This window comes from Vespula vulgaris, chromosome 7, assembly GCF_905475345.1.
Source record: "Vespula vulgaris chromosome 7, iyVesVulg1.1, whole genome shotgun sequence".
Lineage (NCBI taxonomy): Eukaryota > Metazoa > Arthropoda > Insecta > Hymenoptera > Vespidae > Vespula > Vespula vulgaris.
In genome coordinates this window covers 6190032-6206265 of record NC_066592.1, presented here as the reverse complement: position 1 = coordinate 6206265, position 16234 = coordinate 6190032, and the positions used below count along the sequence as shown (strand labels likewise).

Genomic DNA, 16234 nt, shown 5'->3' with positions numbered 1-16234 from the left:
GCCCATTTTTAAAATAAAATTGACGAATATATAAGAGTACTATAAATATTGTAGTACAAATGATATGTATATATATATATATACATACATACATACGTGTATACATTAGGGATTATAAGTAAAAAAACTCAGAGTGTAGACGGACATAGAAAGCGACAAATATTCGAAGAAGGAGAAAGAGGATCTGCACTGTACATTTGAACTTGTTAGTTAGTACGTTAAGTTCCTTCTCTCGATGGCGACAGAAGCAGTGTGGTTAGATTACACTGACGGTACTACGTACGACACGTATGACATACCCTACTATTAGCGTAATTGCGAGTTAAGTAGAGCGGAAGGGATTGGGAGAGAGTGCTGTAGGATGATTCAACGAGTGTAAGTTAGTTGATGGTAACCAAGATATACGCCAATGGTATCCACAACCATCATTTCGTTTCATCTCGCCGCAGAAGAGCAATTTTGAGAAGCACTGTACACCCTCGTACTTTTCTTTTTACTTTTACTCTCCTTTCTCTTTCTCTCTCTATTTTTCTTTCTCTTTCTCTTTTTCTTTTTCTTTCTCATTCTTTCTCGAGCTTGCGCACGCGTTGTTGAATCAGAGGGAGAGGGCGTACTGTTAAGAGAAAGGAACCACGATGCCGCCATGCAAAACCTGGCTAGGAGACGAGTCTCTAATCAGGGAGACATTGTCGCAGGACGAACAATAATCCAGCAGTAGAATGTCTATGTATGTACGACGACACCCCACCTCACCTTTTCTTTCTCTCTCTTCTCTTTTTTTTCTCTCTCTCTCTTTTTTTCTCTTTTTCTCTCTCAAATTCTTTTTCCTTCTTCTCCTTGTCTATCTCTTTCTCTCTGTCGGCCAGCAAGAGGGTGAGACGCACATATACGAGTACATCCAACGACGGATAAAAGCGCATAGAGCTGCACGCGTAGAAATCCGCGACGCATTCCGTCGAGTGCACACGCGACACACAAGTACTCGCGAGTGCTCGTAAGCGAACGAACACGCACACGTACGTACATCTTGAGTACGCGTAAAGCGCTACAGAAAGGTATTTCCTTTTCTCTACACTTCTTCGAGCGCTGCCTAGTCATTCCTCCTACTACTTCTACATGCTTCCTCATTTTGTCCTCCCTTTACTCTTTCCCTACTTTCTACTCCCTCTCTCTTTTCCTTTTTCTTTTCTCTTTCTCTTTCTTTTTCTTTTCTTTTTCTTTTTTCTCCTCTCCTTTTCTTCGTCTTTTTCTTTTTCCGTCCTTCCAACGATTCCCGTATCCTCCTCCTCCACCTTCATTTCGTCTATCCCTCTCTCTTTCTTTTTTCTCTCTCTCTCGAGGCCAACCTTCCCTCATTTTTTTCGCGCTTGCGTGACGCCGTCTCCGAAGAAGGGTCTCGTTAACGCATAAAGGGACGCGTTACCAGTGTCTACCTCTTAATGGGAACGAACTCGAAGATGGAACTGACGAGTAGACATCTATTTCTTTCTCTTTTCTTCTACCCTTTCGCCTTATTCTTATCCCGTCTTTTCTTGATTCTTCCATCAGTTTCTCTCTCTCTATCTATCTATCTCCTGTCTCTCTTTCTCATAAAAAAGGAGCATTGTTCTGAAGCAACGGTACGTGTACGTTTCGGTAACATCGACTGGCCCGAGATAAAGGACAAGAGAAAGTAAGGGGCTAAAAGGGATATGGACAAAGATAGATAAAGAAAAAAGATATAGATATAGTTCCTTTCGTGGAAACTCGAGTCTGTAAGTCACTAACACGCGAACGGATATTTTGTGTCCTACCTTCTCGGGCTTCGGCATAATCGGAGAAGGCAATTTGAAAGAGCTCGGAAAGCATTCCGTTGCTATAGAAAGTGTAGTCCATCCTGCTTTATCACGACTTGCACCGTTCTTCTCTTTTCCTATCTTGTTCCATAACGACAAGGACGACAAGGACGGAGAGATAGGATGGCCCGTGCTTCGCTCAAGGCGCGAATCGGCGTCTCTACAACTATATCTACGGTATTTACCATCGTCCGCTTCGGGCGATCCACCGGCGAACTAATTATAATCCCAAAAGTTGAGCTTGGTGTTACGTGCTCGGCTTTTCGAACGGCACTCGAGTACCGACTAACTTTTCTCTTTCTCTGTCGTACTCGATATCTCTGTCTCATTCTCTCTCTCTCTCTCTCTCTCTCTCTCTCTCTGTTTGTCTCTCTTCTCTATCTATGACTATACATATAATATACCTTTCTCGCTCGTTCTTTCGATTTTGTTCGAAGCATAATTAGAGTCGTGGCTTACTCGAGGACCCTCTCCCCTCTGCTTTCCTTCCTCCTTCCCCTTTTTCATCTCAACCTTCGTAAGACGCTTTTATTACGATCGGTATCGATGCGACCAATGAAGTTCGAACTTCGTTCGCTACTCTGTGCTATGACGAGACTTATTAATAAAAAACTTTCTATCGTCGCGAAAGAGAGAGAGAGAGAGAGAGAGAGAGAGAGAGAGAGAGAGAGAGAGAGAGAGAGAGAGAGACGCTTTCGGCTTAACCGAGCCGAACTACGTGCACTTCTCAAAGCGCTTAGCGTTTATACGATTTTCCTTTACAGGAGAATCCGCGTAGAGACTTATTGCCTCCCGCTGAAATTCGAGAGTAGAAACGAAAGAAGAGAGGGAGAGGGAAAGAGAGAGAGAGAGAGAGAGAGAGAGAGAGAGAGAGAAGGAAAAGAGATAAGTAGAAATATTATACAGAAATGATGCAAGAACGTTTCTACCTAATTTTGGGAAATACGAAGACGAGTTGATTCACGTTTGATCTCGCGCTACTTACGCGGCAGCTTATTTAAAAATTATAGCATAAGATGCACACGGAACGTTTTCAACTAAATGCTCTTAATGATATCGAAAATGCGTCTATTTATCTCTCTCTTTTTCTTTCTCTCTATCAATCGTATTTGCTTTCGGAAAAGATAGTTTTACTAACGAGAGATGTTTAAATATATATATGCATCTATATATATAGGCAATCGATTTTTCTTTTTTTCTCAGGAACTTCAGAGGAAAATTTTCAAAGAAAATATTATGAATCTGCGATGTTTTCCTTCTTTCTTTTTCTTTTTAATATTTCTTACCGTCTATTTTTTGTACTTTATGGTTATAAAATAGTCTTTCTTTCTCTTGTATCTTTTTCTCTCATTCTCTCTCTCTCTGTCTCTCTTTCTCCATCTATCTGTCTCTCACAAACAGTAAACGTATATTTTCAAAGCATTTGTTGACGGAAGGAATGTAATGCGATCGAGTTTAATCGATTGAATACCCAGCGCAGTTTAATTATTAAACCTTACCGGACGAACGTGTATTCCCGTTGGATTACTCGACGTTCAATTTTCTATTTTTCGAAACGACCAATACAGATCGTTCGTTATACAAACACGTGGTACACCGGATATATATTTCCCTTAACGCATATTGCTATATCGAATTTTTTGTGGCTTTAAAAACACGAGACTCTTCTCGAAAAATATTTATTCGGATCTTTAAAGGCCAAATCTGTTTTGAAGAATTCCGCTTGCGTATCCGTTCACTTTCTGATATTAAGGGTTAGGGAGAAGACGGGAGGCTGGATCAACTAACATCGAAAACTTTTTCGACGAATGTTCGCCGTAAACTCTCTTCCATCTCTTTCTTTTTTTTTCTCTCTCTCTTTTTCTCTTTTTATCTATCCTATTTTCTTTTTTTCGAATGAAACTTTGTCGTTTTCGATACGGAGTTCCGTATCGTTATAAAACAAAGCTACTCGATCACCAAGAAGAAACTTCGATGGTATCCCTTACCGTTTAATACTTTCGTCGATACCTAAAAGGGAATTTACCATTGGCCTTTTAAAGTTTGCATCGGACATTTTAACTCTGACTGAACACGTTGCAATCTCTAAAAGAGGAGAGTAAGTGAGAAAGAAAGACGAGAGTTACTTCCGCTTGGTATAACGTGGTCGTCGTTTGGTATTCGCGGTTACGGTATCGATTACGAGTCTCGTGGAATATTTTAAGTGCGCCGAGACGATCGTAAAAGGCAATCTCGCGTAACTATAATCATGGCGAGCCATGTGCGCGATCACCGTTATGACCACGAAAGAGTCGAATTCCTCAGTTTGAGAGGACGAAGGGTAGCACGATTATATCGAGATTATATCGAGCGTAAAGCGTTTCCTTTGATCGCTCAAAAGGAAGGGAGGATTTCTCTTCTGTTCTTTCGAAATTTCTTCTTATTTTCTTCTTTTCCTCATTTTTTCTCCATCTTATTTTTGTATTTTTTTCTTCTCTTTTTCTTTCTTTTCTTTTTTTCGAAACGTGAAGTTAACAAACGAGAAGAAACAAAGGGGAAAAAGAATCGAGCTTGCCAGAAAGGATACAACGCGAGTCCTGCTGCACTATGTACTCTATGTATATACGTATATATTGACAGGGGGTAAGCCGGCTCTGTGTAACATTTGCGAGATCGTTGTTAATCCTCGAAGGTAGATAGTCATCCACGGACAGACAGGGTAAGCGGATCGCGGTGGATTTTAATTAGAGGGACGGCCGCTACCCGATTTCATCGTCTGCTGCTCCAATCTTTCCTTGAAACCATCCTCCTCCTCCTCCTACTTTCGCCTGTCTCCTCCCCTTCCCTTCCCTTCCTCCTTCTTCTTCCGCCTTCCATACAGTAGCTTCGCCATTTCTTACTAAAAAAGAAATATTTTCGAAATATTTAACAAAGAGCAAGCTATTTTCTTTGTCTCTCTCTCTCTTTTTCTCTTTCTTTCTTGTAATCGTTCTCTATTTCTCATTCTTTTTGCTTTTACCATCGCTAAGATCCTTCTTTCAAACTGCAAAAGTATGTTAAAGCACTAGAGTATACAGTTGACGAGGGTTCTCGTACCTTAAGATATATTCGCATACGCTCTTAGTTTGAAATGCGAAAGATGGAATAGAAAGAAACTAAGAGAGAGAGAGAGAGAGAGAGAGAGAGAGAGAGAGAGAGAGAGAGAGAGAGAGAGAGAGAGAGAGAGAGAGAGAGGAGAGAGAGAGAGAAGGAGAAGGAGATAGAGACAGACAGAAAGAGGAAGAGAGAGAGAGAGAGAGAGGACCAGGTCGTCTATATCACGGTTATTATAAGAGTTCCAGAGGCTTGGAACATGGTGCACGATGATACGCGGATTTTAATTATCGCGTTCTCTGTGTTCGTTCTACCATAGCGTAAAGTAATCAAAGTTCGCCCTTTGGAGTCGCATTTTCAATCCCGGTGTCAACCAGCTCCGAGCACTTTTCGTCCTACATATCGTTTGGACTAATAAAAAGACTCGCCTGGGAGAATAAAAACGGCAATATTGAGAACGGTTAATGAGAGTTTCTTTACCTCGGTTAATATTGCATATTCGAAAGATACATATAATCAATCTGACGATTTTTGGCTTTTTCTTGGCTAAGTAACGAGAATGCAATCTGATGGAAGAATTCTCGTCTTCGTGATATTTTCAAAAGAAAGAAAAAACATTCAACGAGTATTCCCATGGTTTCCCATCGAAGAAGAAAATAACTCTGTATGTGTATGTGTGTCGGTTCTTTACACCAATTTCCGTCTCACGAAAGACATGAACCGTACGTATGCGTGACATTCAAGAGGAGATAGAGATAGAGAGAGAGAGAGAAAGAGAAAGAAAGAACGTGATTGGAGCTGCTTCCTCGTCGTCGTGACCACCTCGTAGTAGAAGCACCTACTGGAATTTCCACGAGGGCTGTCGCTGTGAAATTCCATTTTGTCCGTCGGCGCCGCTAGTCGAAGGAGCTTCCGGTTTCCCTTTTTCCCGGGGAAGCGTAATATGAAATTCTTTTTACCTTCTCGTTCTCGTCGAGAGGAGGAGAGAAAAAGAGACAGAGAGAGAGAAAGAGAAAGAGAGAGCGAGTAGCACTGGAAAAAGTGCGGAGAGAAAAAGAGAGAGAGAGAGAGAGAGAGAGAGAGAGAGAGAGAGAGAGAGAGAGAGAGAGAGCGAGAAAAGAGAGAAAAAGAGAGAGGAGCTCGTTCTCGGTGGAAAAAAGGGTGGTAGTCAAGGGGGGATGAAAACTTCGAAATAAAGCGATAACGAGGGCGCTGCACGCTGCGGCGAGTCTGCTGCTAGAAACCGTCTGCTTATTACGTCACGCTGAACGTAGTTACTAATTAGTTACATTCAAAGCGCCACATCGCCGACGGGGGTCCCTCGAACGACCGATGCGCTCGAGTTCTCCTACTGGCGGTGTTGGTGGTTGTGGTAGTGTTATCCTGGTACTGGTACTGGTACTGATGATACTAACGCCAGCCTTCAGACGAAGAACTAAAATTTGTTTTTCTGCCATTGCGAAGGGAGATGAAGAAGGAGAGAGAAGTGAAGGACGAGCTAGAAGGATCGAAAGAGAAAGAAAATGAGGAAGCTAAAAAGAGAAAAAGAGAGAGAGAGAGGGAAAACGAGCCGTCCTCTTCTCTGCAGCATGCTGGTTGAAAACCAGGCACAACGCGTCTGCGTCTCTTCTCTTCTGTCTCTCCTTCTCTCATCCTCTTTTTTTCTTCCACTACCTTGCTCTTCCATCCACCTTCCAACTCCCGTATCTCTCTCTCTCTCTCTCTCTTTTTCTCTCTTCTTTTGCTCCGTTCCACGTCATGCTCGGCTCTCTCAACCCTTTTATTTCGCGATCTCGTTTCCGCGGTGGCGTTTCTATTCCTCCTCTCTACCTCTCTCTTTTTTCCCTTTCCTCCCATCATCCCTCTCTTTCTCTCTTTTTCTCTCTCTCTCTCTCTCTCTCTCTCTATCCGTTCGCCAGCTTCTACTTATTCAGGTTGGTTCGGTGTACGTACGGTAAAATCGATCGACCGAAACGTTTCGAAAGGTGAAAGCGAACAAAGCCGCGTGTGTCGGTCGAAAATTCGCCGCTGATCGTGTTCGGACCGTGCTGTCCAAGCTGATTTCATGAATGACGAGTCATCTTTGGTTTCAGCTAAAACAATATAAAATTTCATTTTCCACCAGTCGGTCGATTGATTCTGTATGAGTAAATATGAACGACGATATCGAATATCCTTTGTGAAATTTTCTGATAATATTCTACAAGTTAGAAAAAGTGATAGAGATAAGGAGACGGAAATGGAGAAAGAAAAAGAGAGGGAGAGAAAAGCAGAAAGACGCAGGGATTCATTTTCAAGGCAGCCATAGAGATTCGCGATTTGAAAGGAAGGATAAATCGTCGGATATCGAAGCGCAGCGAGCGATTTAGGAGAATGGTAACGAAAAATGGTCGCACGACGTAGGTTCGTGCGCTCTGCTTGTACGAAGAATATTGGAGCGAGTCGACTCGGATGGTAGTTATTTGTCATCGTTGAAACGGTCCAAGTGTGAAACCAATTATTCAAGTATATCGGACCGTTAGCTATTTCGCTGATATTTCGAGGATTTACTGTATCGATCCTTTCTACCGTTCGTTCGCTAGCAACCATCTTTCTCTCCGATTTTTTTTTTACTATTCAACCTTTAACCGTTTTACCCTTTTTCCTTTTAAATCGACCTAGTCTCATTTGCTTCTATTTTATTCGAAACTGAAATCAATTTGGAAAAGCAATTCGGAACGTTTCACAATGATCGATCGAATCCTTCGAGATCTCTCTTCTTTAAAGGACCTCAAAACCATCGTCTATTTAACGCGACTTCTTTACATTCCTAACCTCATTACCGTGAATCTTTTCGTAGGAAGCACTCACGGACTACTCGGCGGCAAAGCAACTAAATCGAATCAGCCTTTTCTTTCGAGAAAACGAGGATTCTGTGAGCTAGCGAACTCTTCGAACTAAAACGAAATAAAATCCTTATAGTGCATAGATCCCGAAAAAGGAAGAGGAAATTTCACTTTAACGTACATGCGATCGGCTTATTGCTAGTAACTTCAATCCAATAGTTGGATCGCCAACGTCGATAAAAAGGACGAAAGAAGTCCGCGCGAGTCCTTCGTTAAATTTATACGCGTTCTCGATTTCACGAAGATATTTTAGATAATAGAAGATAACAGAAAAGATAAGAAAAAAATGAAACTGAAATAAATATAACGAAGTATTTGCTTAGTACCAATCGATAAAATATTTTTGCGAATTAATATTACAAAATTATTTCATGATAACAATTGCTATCTGTTTGAGTGGAAAGTGCTATTGTAATATGCTAAAGAAGCTGCCTTTCAACTTGGATTTGCACAATCAAGCGGGAAAGCCTTTAGCTTTGGTATCGTTGAGATTTCTACTTACCATGTGTGTATATATATGTGTGTCTGTGTGTATATATATGTGTTTGTGTGTGTGTATATATATATATATACACACACACACACACACAGATCTCTGAGAGAACGGAGAAACACAAGTTCCAATATGGCAAAGACGAGTTCCGACTGCGGAATGTGGAGTAGAAAATTGGAGGGTTCAAGGGGCGGGAGTGTTGAAGGGAATAGAAGAGGAAGAGAGAGGATGAAACAGAGAACAGGTAACGCCGCGTGCGCGTACGTGCCAGGAAACACTAATATGGAAACAGCTGATTGATTGAACGAGCCTGCTACGATCCCCTCGTAATCGTTCTAAGCCGTTCTAGTTGTGTGGCGCGCACGTCACCATCGAGAATGAACCGAGAATGGACCGGAGAGTAGACCAGAGAGTAAATCGAAGATTTAGTACGATGTAAATGGCCGATTATTTCGGGACAATACGCAACAGGACGTTTTAATGCGTCCTTTAGAAATCCGTCCACTTTGGAGATCCTTTAAATATTTACATTCTTTTCATATAGGATTAGTCATTGCTTGATTTAATTTTGTTTTGAAAAGATGATTAAGAAAGAAGAAATATTATTAAAAAAGAAATTTGTAAAAATAAGAAATATATAAATGGTGGAATTCGAAGGGAATTGCGATAAGTGAAATCGTCCCTACAACCATTTCAAATATTTGTTACACGATATCGTTTCGCCATTTCGACGAAACTATATTCAGTTCGTAGGATAGGAAAGGATCGTGCAGGAGAGTTCGAAGGAAGGACTCGAGTATACTCGAAACAAGTGCTTGCGTTGGAAATAATGCGACGAGCGTACCGGGTACATGCTAGACTCGGCCGGTACGCGAATTAACGCTCGGGAAAATCGGATTATGTCGTGACCTACAGCGTAGCCCGTCTACTAACTCCTGCATTAGCCTCCCTTCGAGCAAATTGCGTTTATCCTGAGGCCGGCTGGACGATCGGCTTGTCGAGAGTATTCCGTGAGAGTAATTTGCTAATTCACAAATCCTGGAAACGCTCTACCGATTGCTAAATTTTTTTTCTTTCGCGTTTTATTTGTTTGTTGTTGTTGTTGTTTTTGTTGTCGTTATCGTCGTTGTTATTATTATTGCTTTTCTCCTTTTATTTTTTAAACGTATAAGCGTAAGTTGTATAAGAACCTTTCATGTTACGAGAGCATCGATTATTATTCGTCGCGCGATGCGGTTTCTCTCGTAGCGGAAGGAAGGCTAATAGTAATTGAAAACAAGCCGTTTAAAAAATTGCTACATATTAGAACCTTCCTTTTTACGGAGAGACACGTCTGGAACGAGGAAAACGCATTATGCAATTCTAAAAACGCATCGTACTTCATTTACTGTTGGAAAACTTTGCAATTAGCTTCATTTCCTATAGCACTAGACAACGAAGAAGTCTCGAGTTTAATTTTCACTTGAACTTTACTATTCTCTTGAATACTTCGTTTTATTACAAAGGCTCTCTCGACTTTCGAGACTTTTGATACGATTTCGTAAAATAATAAATTGCCCGAATTTACTATTCTGTAATTCGAATATTTTCGTTAAATATTCACGGGTTGAATGAAAACTTCGGAATTATTCTTTGATTGAAACGAGCACGATCCTTTCGTAATTCGATTGCCATTTTGTTTTGAATTAGCTAAAGTGTCTGGGCACGATCACGTACGACAAGAATTTCGATTACGTCCGGCGGTAAAGGATCCATAGGATTATTAAAAAAGATTGGTAGACGGACGATTGGATTTTGAAATATTCCATTAATTACGAGTCGTGTCATGATTTTCTTTCATTTTACCTTGGGTCGATGTTAGTTACTATTATAAAAATTAATATTGTCTGATGTAATCGTTCTTTGCAATTAAGGTAATATTGAAAAATATATTAATTAAAGGTGGTAACATTTTTTTTATTAAAAAAATATACTGTAAGCAATAAATTATGACAAATTTATGTTACATATTAGATATATAACAAACTATATCTTATCAATGAACATATATATATATATATATATATATATATACCATGTTTAAACTGATTAATTGTTGTTTTGGTGATAGAAAAATTATTAGAAACATCTTGTGACGACATCTCTTAGAGAACCTTGGAATATTCTAGTAGAACTGCGATCAGTTTTACTTCATCATTTCCTACATGAAATTTCTAAGAAAAAAACTATATTCATCTTACACATTTATTGTTGTATTTAATTGAGAAACATGTTTTAAAATTACGTAGTGTACGTATATTAAAATAAAAAAAAAAAAAAACAGAATTTATTAACAGCATGTGAATCTTTATAAAATACACCTTTGATAAAAGATTTCAGAGTTTACCGTTCGTCGGTGTGTTAGAAATTTTAACACAAAAATTTGAATCAGGTCTGTTGCTTTAAAATCTGATTATAAATGCAGTGATAATCGACGAATGAAAAATTGCAAAGAATCCATTCGTTGGCGGAATCGATTAGAAATTGATACTTGAAACGAGACGTTCTGATCGCGTTTCGATTCCTTTCCCATTATATATGCATTATCACCCTTTCACGATACGATTGTGTGACAGGTTTCAACGAAGAGAAACTATAAAAGCCCACTCACGTGATATAATCCATTACATCAGCTATCCATTACGAACGGCGAAAAGTATATGTGCTAAGCCACGTATAGTATAATACTTACCACCGGAAATATCATCGAATATGATCCTGTACAGTGAAATTCAATAATATCGTTTGGTGGGGATGTTAAACCTTTCGTTTCTTTCGACTTTTTTTCTCGAGAGTTTCGCGTTATTCCTAAATTTCTATCTAGTATCGATCGTTATCATAACTTCTTTTATATACGCGCGACATATGATTAGGACAATTATAAATAAAGCCCGCATGTTATAATAAAATAAATTAAATAAAGCGACATCATTTTGAAAAAAAAAGGATCAGTTAGCAACAGAAAATAATTGATTCTGAATTTATTTGTTGTTTTATATTAAATAAAAATTTATATAGCATTTTTACAAGATAAAGGATTTCTTGGATAATTAAAATTGAAAGGGAAATGGGAAAAGAAAAAGAAAAAAAACCATAAAAGGTGCGTCATGTTATTATTGTTTTATACTGTACGAGAGATGTGAAAATGTGATTTACCGATGTACGAAGTTAAAACTCGACGGTTCGTCGTAAATAAAAGAGTCGATGGTATCTCGTCGATCGATAGGAACGCTTAATCCCGTTAAAACACTCACGATAATCTTTTTCCGTTTCATCTTGACCGTGGGTACAGCCGCGAGAGATGGTTTCGTTCTATCGAAAGTTCCGTACGGTCGTCGGTTGCTATTATTCGTCGTTGGAGATCCTATAAGCGCATATTCAGTTGGAAATAATTTTCAAAAGCGCCTGGCTAGACGATGCCAACGAACAAAGCTGAAATACGCAGTCACGAATATGACCACGGTGAAACTGTTTGTATGGAATATATGGATATATGTATCTATGTATATGGCAATTCATGCAAACGAAAAGAGGCTAGACGAGGAGACGTACATTGAGAGAAAGAGATAGATAGATAGATAGATAGATAGATAGATAGATAGTGAGGGAGAGGGAGAGAGAGAGAGATAGAGATAGACGAATGAGTAAAAGGGGTTAGAGAAGGCACAGGACGAACAGGACCGGCAGAGTCCAATTTTTAATGAAAGCTCTGAAAGACCCGTAAGTGCGTACCGCAGGCGCATTTGTGTGATCCTCTAGGACCCTACAGTCGAAAGAGTTCACCGGAATCATCATCAGTGCAACAAGCAATCTGATCCAGTTACAGGTCCAATTGCTAGAAGCGAAGGAAAGGGAGAAAAAGATTCCAATAATTGCGAGTCGAAAAAAATCGACAGTATACTCTCTCGAGCCTTTAATCGCACACCGAAGCACAAAGCATTATATTGGCTTATCGGTCGTTCTCTCTTTTTTCTCTCATTTATATAGCTGTCTATCTTCCTCTTTTTGGATTCAGCCTTTCTATCTTTTCGCAAGTTTCTATCCTTTCGTTCGTGCATATATCATATTTGACGTATGTACGTTCGAGTCTAATGTTATAACTACATCACTCCTTTCGACGACCATACGAAGCTAAGCTCATCGAAGTCGAATGCGAATGAAAGAGAGAAAAAGAGAAAGAAGAGAGAGAGGGAGAAAGAAAGATGCGTTCGACAAGAGAAGTTTGATGAAAGTACTGAAAACAAAGAAACCAAGAAAAAGAAGAAGAAAGAAGATTTGATAGAATAAACGAGAATTATAGAAAGAAATATATTTCTTAGCAATATTTCAATTTGGATAAAAAAAAAAAAGAAAAGAATTTTCATTTATTTTAATCAAATTTTAACCAAGTTTTTTCCACAGATCCACGAAGGAGTCTTTGGAAAGGAAAGAAAATAATTGTCAAGAGTATAATTTTGATTCTCAGGAGGATGATAATAATTAAATTAATGATTAATAAAGAAAAAGAAAAAAATACGCTCACTTATGGCACACGCAAATACCGCGTTCGCAATATTCACCGACTTTTCCCATGCTCAGACAATTCGCCATGCAAACCGAGGAATCAATTATTCCGCGAAAGGATAAAAGGTCACAGGTTACTCGACGTTGTGTACTAACTCCTTCCTCGGTCATGTCTTTTTCCTTTAATTCTATGTTTTCTATGAGTTTTAACAAATTTTCCGATGCAGCATCTGAAAACTTAATATTATTAAATATTATTGATTTATTAGCTTCATCAGATATTTAATATAAAACATTTGTATATATAGATATTTTGGTTCATTTTATTTTTCTTCAATTTATCTTAATAAATGATTGATCTTCGACAAGAGCAGTTAAGTTGGTCGTTATCGCGATGAATATTATAGAAACGAGAAAATAGATTTTGGTGATTTTAAAGGGTCAACGTATAACACGTAATATTCTTCGACTGCGTCATTCCGTTTTATATAGATACTTATATATAATACATAATACAGTGTCATTTTGTAAATCGCTTTTGCTTCGACGATTATCAAAAAGCAAACAAATGATTCCCCTTGAAACGACAGAGATAAAGTTTCCTTTTGAGATAATGAGTAAAACCCAAGAGAATAATTTTAATGGTGACTCTTTACGTTTATTCTATATATTTACCACATATGTTAAGATATTTTATTACATATATTGATCAAAGAAATACAGAGTATAGAACTGGTAATCCGAATACGTATTAGCAATAAGACAAATTTCACAGGACAGCCTGCCCGTAATTCAGTGTAATTGCAGAACGTGTACAGTCGATCGTTACCATGGATTTCCCAAGTGTGTAGCACGATGTGTCAATAAATGCTAACAGACGTGACTACTCGAGCAATTGTTGAACAACAAAGATCGATATGTAATTGATAGAAACATGTCTAATTGTAAGATGGATTTTATATTTCCTTTGTTGAGAACTCGTTTTCTAAATCTTTACGATAATATTCTTTCCCCTAATTTTATTGCTTAAAAACATAACGATTCGCTTAATGAAACAATGGTTTATTATTATAGATTTACTATTTTGTAATATAATCTTATTAGGATTATTAGTCAAATTTTGTATGAAGCGTTATAAAGTTGTTTGTATGTTGTTCGTTCGTTCGTTTAATCAGTTTCTTCATTTAAAGAAATAAACAATTAGATTGAAATTACCTATAATCTACATAATAGCATATAGGGCAATATTTTTTTAAAATACTTAAACGATATTTTCTTTACGAGAGAATTTCTTTTTCATTAACGATAACAAACGCAGACTTCGTTCTTGTTACAATAACCGCCCTTGTTGTGTCCGTGTAGACCACAGCTTATGGCACATGCATTGTTACCACCAATACCGCAAGACCATCCAAAATTTTCTGATTTTTCGGGAACGGAATCATCGGGAAGTAAGTCTGAAAATTTTCGTATCACGTATCGTTTATAAATTTTATTTTCTTTTTTGCTATTTTAAGTCTTCTTAAGATTTAAATCTAATTTAATTATTTTCTTTAATATGTCTTATTAATTCGTATGATTATTATAAATAGTATATATATTTATCACTTACTATCGTCTGCCTGAGCCGAGATTGCCATAACGGCGACGAAGGCAAGAACAAGAAGAAATTGGAATTTGGCCATTTTAGTAATACTGGATTCTCAATAAATTCGAAATTATACTGTCGTTGTAAGAATTTCTGCTTCTTTATATATATTCTTTGATTTTTTATATATCGAATTTTCAAGATATATATATATAGGATTTCATTGATAGAATCTTCATATCCACTTGAAATCATTGTCGTTTCAATCTTCTTATCAGATTACGTTTCATATTTAATCAAAATATTTTAAAAAAATAAATAAGTAGTTCGATAAAAATATAAATTATGATTTAATCTTTCTTATAGTTTGTCATATATAATGAGAAATATAATTATTATATACAAGAATATTGACGAATAAATTCCAAAACAGTATTTATCGATAGTCAACTTACATTAATCATTTATATAAATATAAATCCACGTGTTTTGTTTTTATAATTTTTACAATATAACTATCGATTTGGATTTGTAATAGTGAGCGTTAAAGTTATAATGACGTAAGTAAATATATTATTATTCAATGAAATTATTTTATCAATTCTGTGATAGATAGTTAATATTTGAGTAAGTTGATTATTTATTTATTTCTTATTGCTCTTACGTATAGACGATATATTGCGTTTTTCAAAATACAATGATATCTTCGATGATAATTTTTCATTATTAAGATTAATCCATGTGTTTATTTCTACTACTTACAATTATTGAATTCAAATCGATTGAAGATAAAAGATGTAAGAAGAAAGATATCGATTATCGATTTATTTTTTATACAGAATAAGTAATGGAAAATAATGAAATAAAATACAAAAATTGTGTCATGTATGAACGTACTGTCACATTGTTTATTACAAATTAGAATACATATTAGTTATTGATAGTTAATAAGACCCAGGTATTTGTTAATTCATCGCAGTTATCAATTGTCTTCGGCCAAAAATCCTAAACATTTACATAATCCATCTATACCACAGACTCCTATCTTATTGCCTCGTTTCTTACAGAGTTTGTCGCAAAAACGAACTCCACGATCGCAAACCGAAAAGAATTTTTCGGAGTTTTTAAGTTGCACATCTAAATCAGCTTCTGAAAGTACAGTCGAAATTTTTTCTTAATATATTGTGAATTATTAATAATGGAAATGTAAAAGGAAGTTAATAGTTAAGTAAGTAATTCGATGAAGATAGAATCATACATCATATATCGAATAATAATATGAACCATTCAATTGTAAGAAATTATATTAAAAAAAGGACTATGAATACCTTCCTCTTGTGCTGATACGGCAACGAAGACAAGAAGAGCAAGGAATGCGAGAAAGTAAATTTTTGTCATTTTAATATATTGTTATAAGTCGATTGGCTTCGAATCACGTCTTTTCAACTTCCTGTCCGTCCTTATATACTCATGTGGATAACACGTATCCATATCAATCAAAGTTACCGTAAATTAAAAAGATCAGTTCATTTATTGCCATATCTGATTTAGGTACTTCTTATACTAATTGGATTCGTTTGATCAAACAATTATTGAAATTTCTAGAATATCATTTTCGTTGATAATGTATAATTATTAGTAACACATTAAAAAATTATAATATATTTGCGATAGCACATTTATCAATTTACTCAATTTAAATATCATATCATATCATATCATAAATATTCTGTGAAATATAAATATTACATGGATTAATATCGAGAAATAAATTAAGGGATGGCGTTTATACAATAGTCACTTTACATTATCATTTACG

General features: G+C 37.0%; 1 protein-coding gene and 1 long non-coding RNA gene across 2 annotated transcripts; both read right to left on the bottom strand.

Annotated features, from left to right (window-relative positions):
- Positions 1 to 4392: 4392 nt before the first annotated feature.
- Positions 4393 to 8467, bottom strand: LOC127065049 (uncharacterized). The gene is made up of 3 exons (XR_007781937.1): positions 8295 to 8467; positions 6861 to 7000; positions 4393 to 4713 (listed from the first exon to the last, which is right to left on the bottom strand). It is a non-coding gene; the product is annotated as an uncharacterized LOC127065049 (long non-coding RNA).
- Positions 8468 to 13460: 4993 nt separating this feature from the next.
- Positions 13461 to 14589, bottom strand: LOC127065046 (defensin-B-like). Its single transcript, XM_050996885.1, has 2 exons — positions 14440 to 14589; positions 13461 to 14284 (listed from the first exon to the last, which is right to left on the bottom strand). Exons 1-2 carry the CDS (start codon positions 14510 to 14512, stop codon positions 14127 to 14129), a joined length of 231 nt encoding a protein of 76 aa, XP_050852842.1. The 5' UTR covers positions 14513 to 14589; the 3' UTR covers positions 13461 to 14126.
- Between the last annotated feature and the right edge of the window lie 1645 nt (positions 14590 to 16234).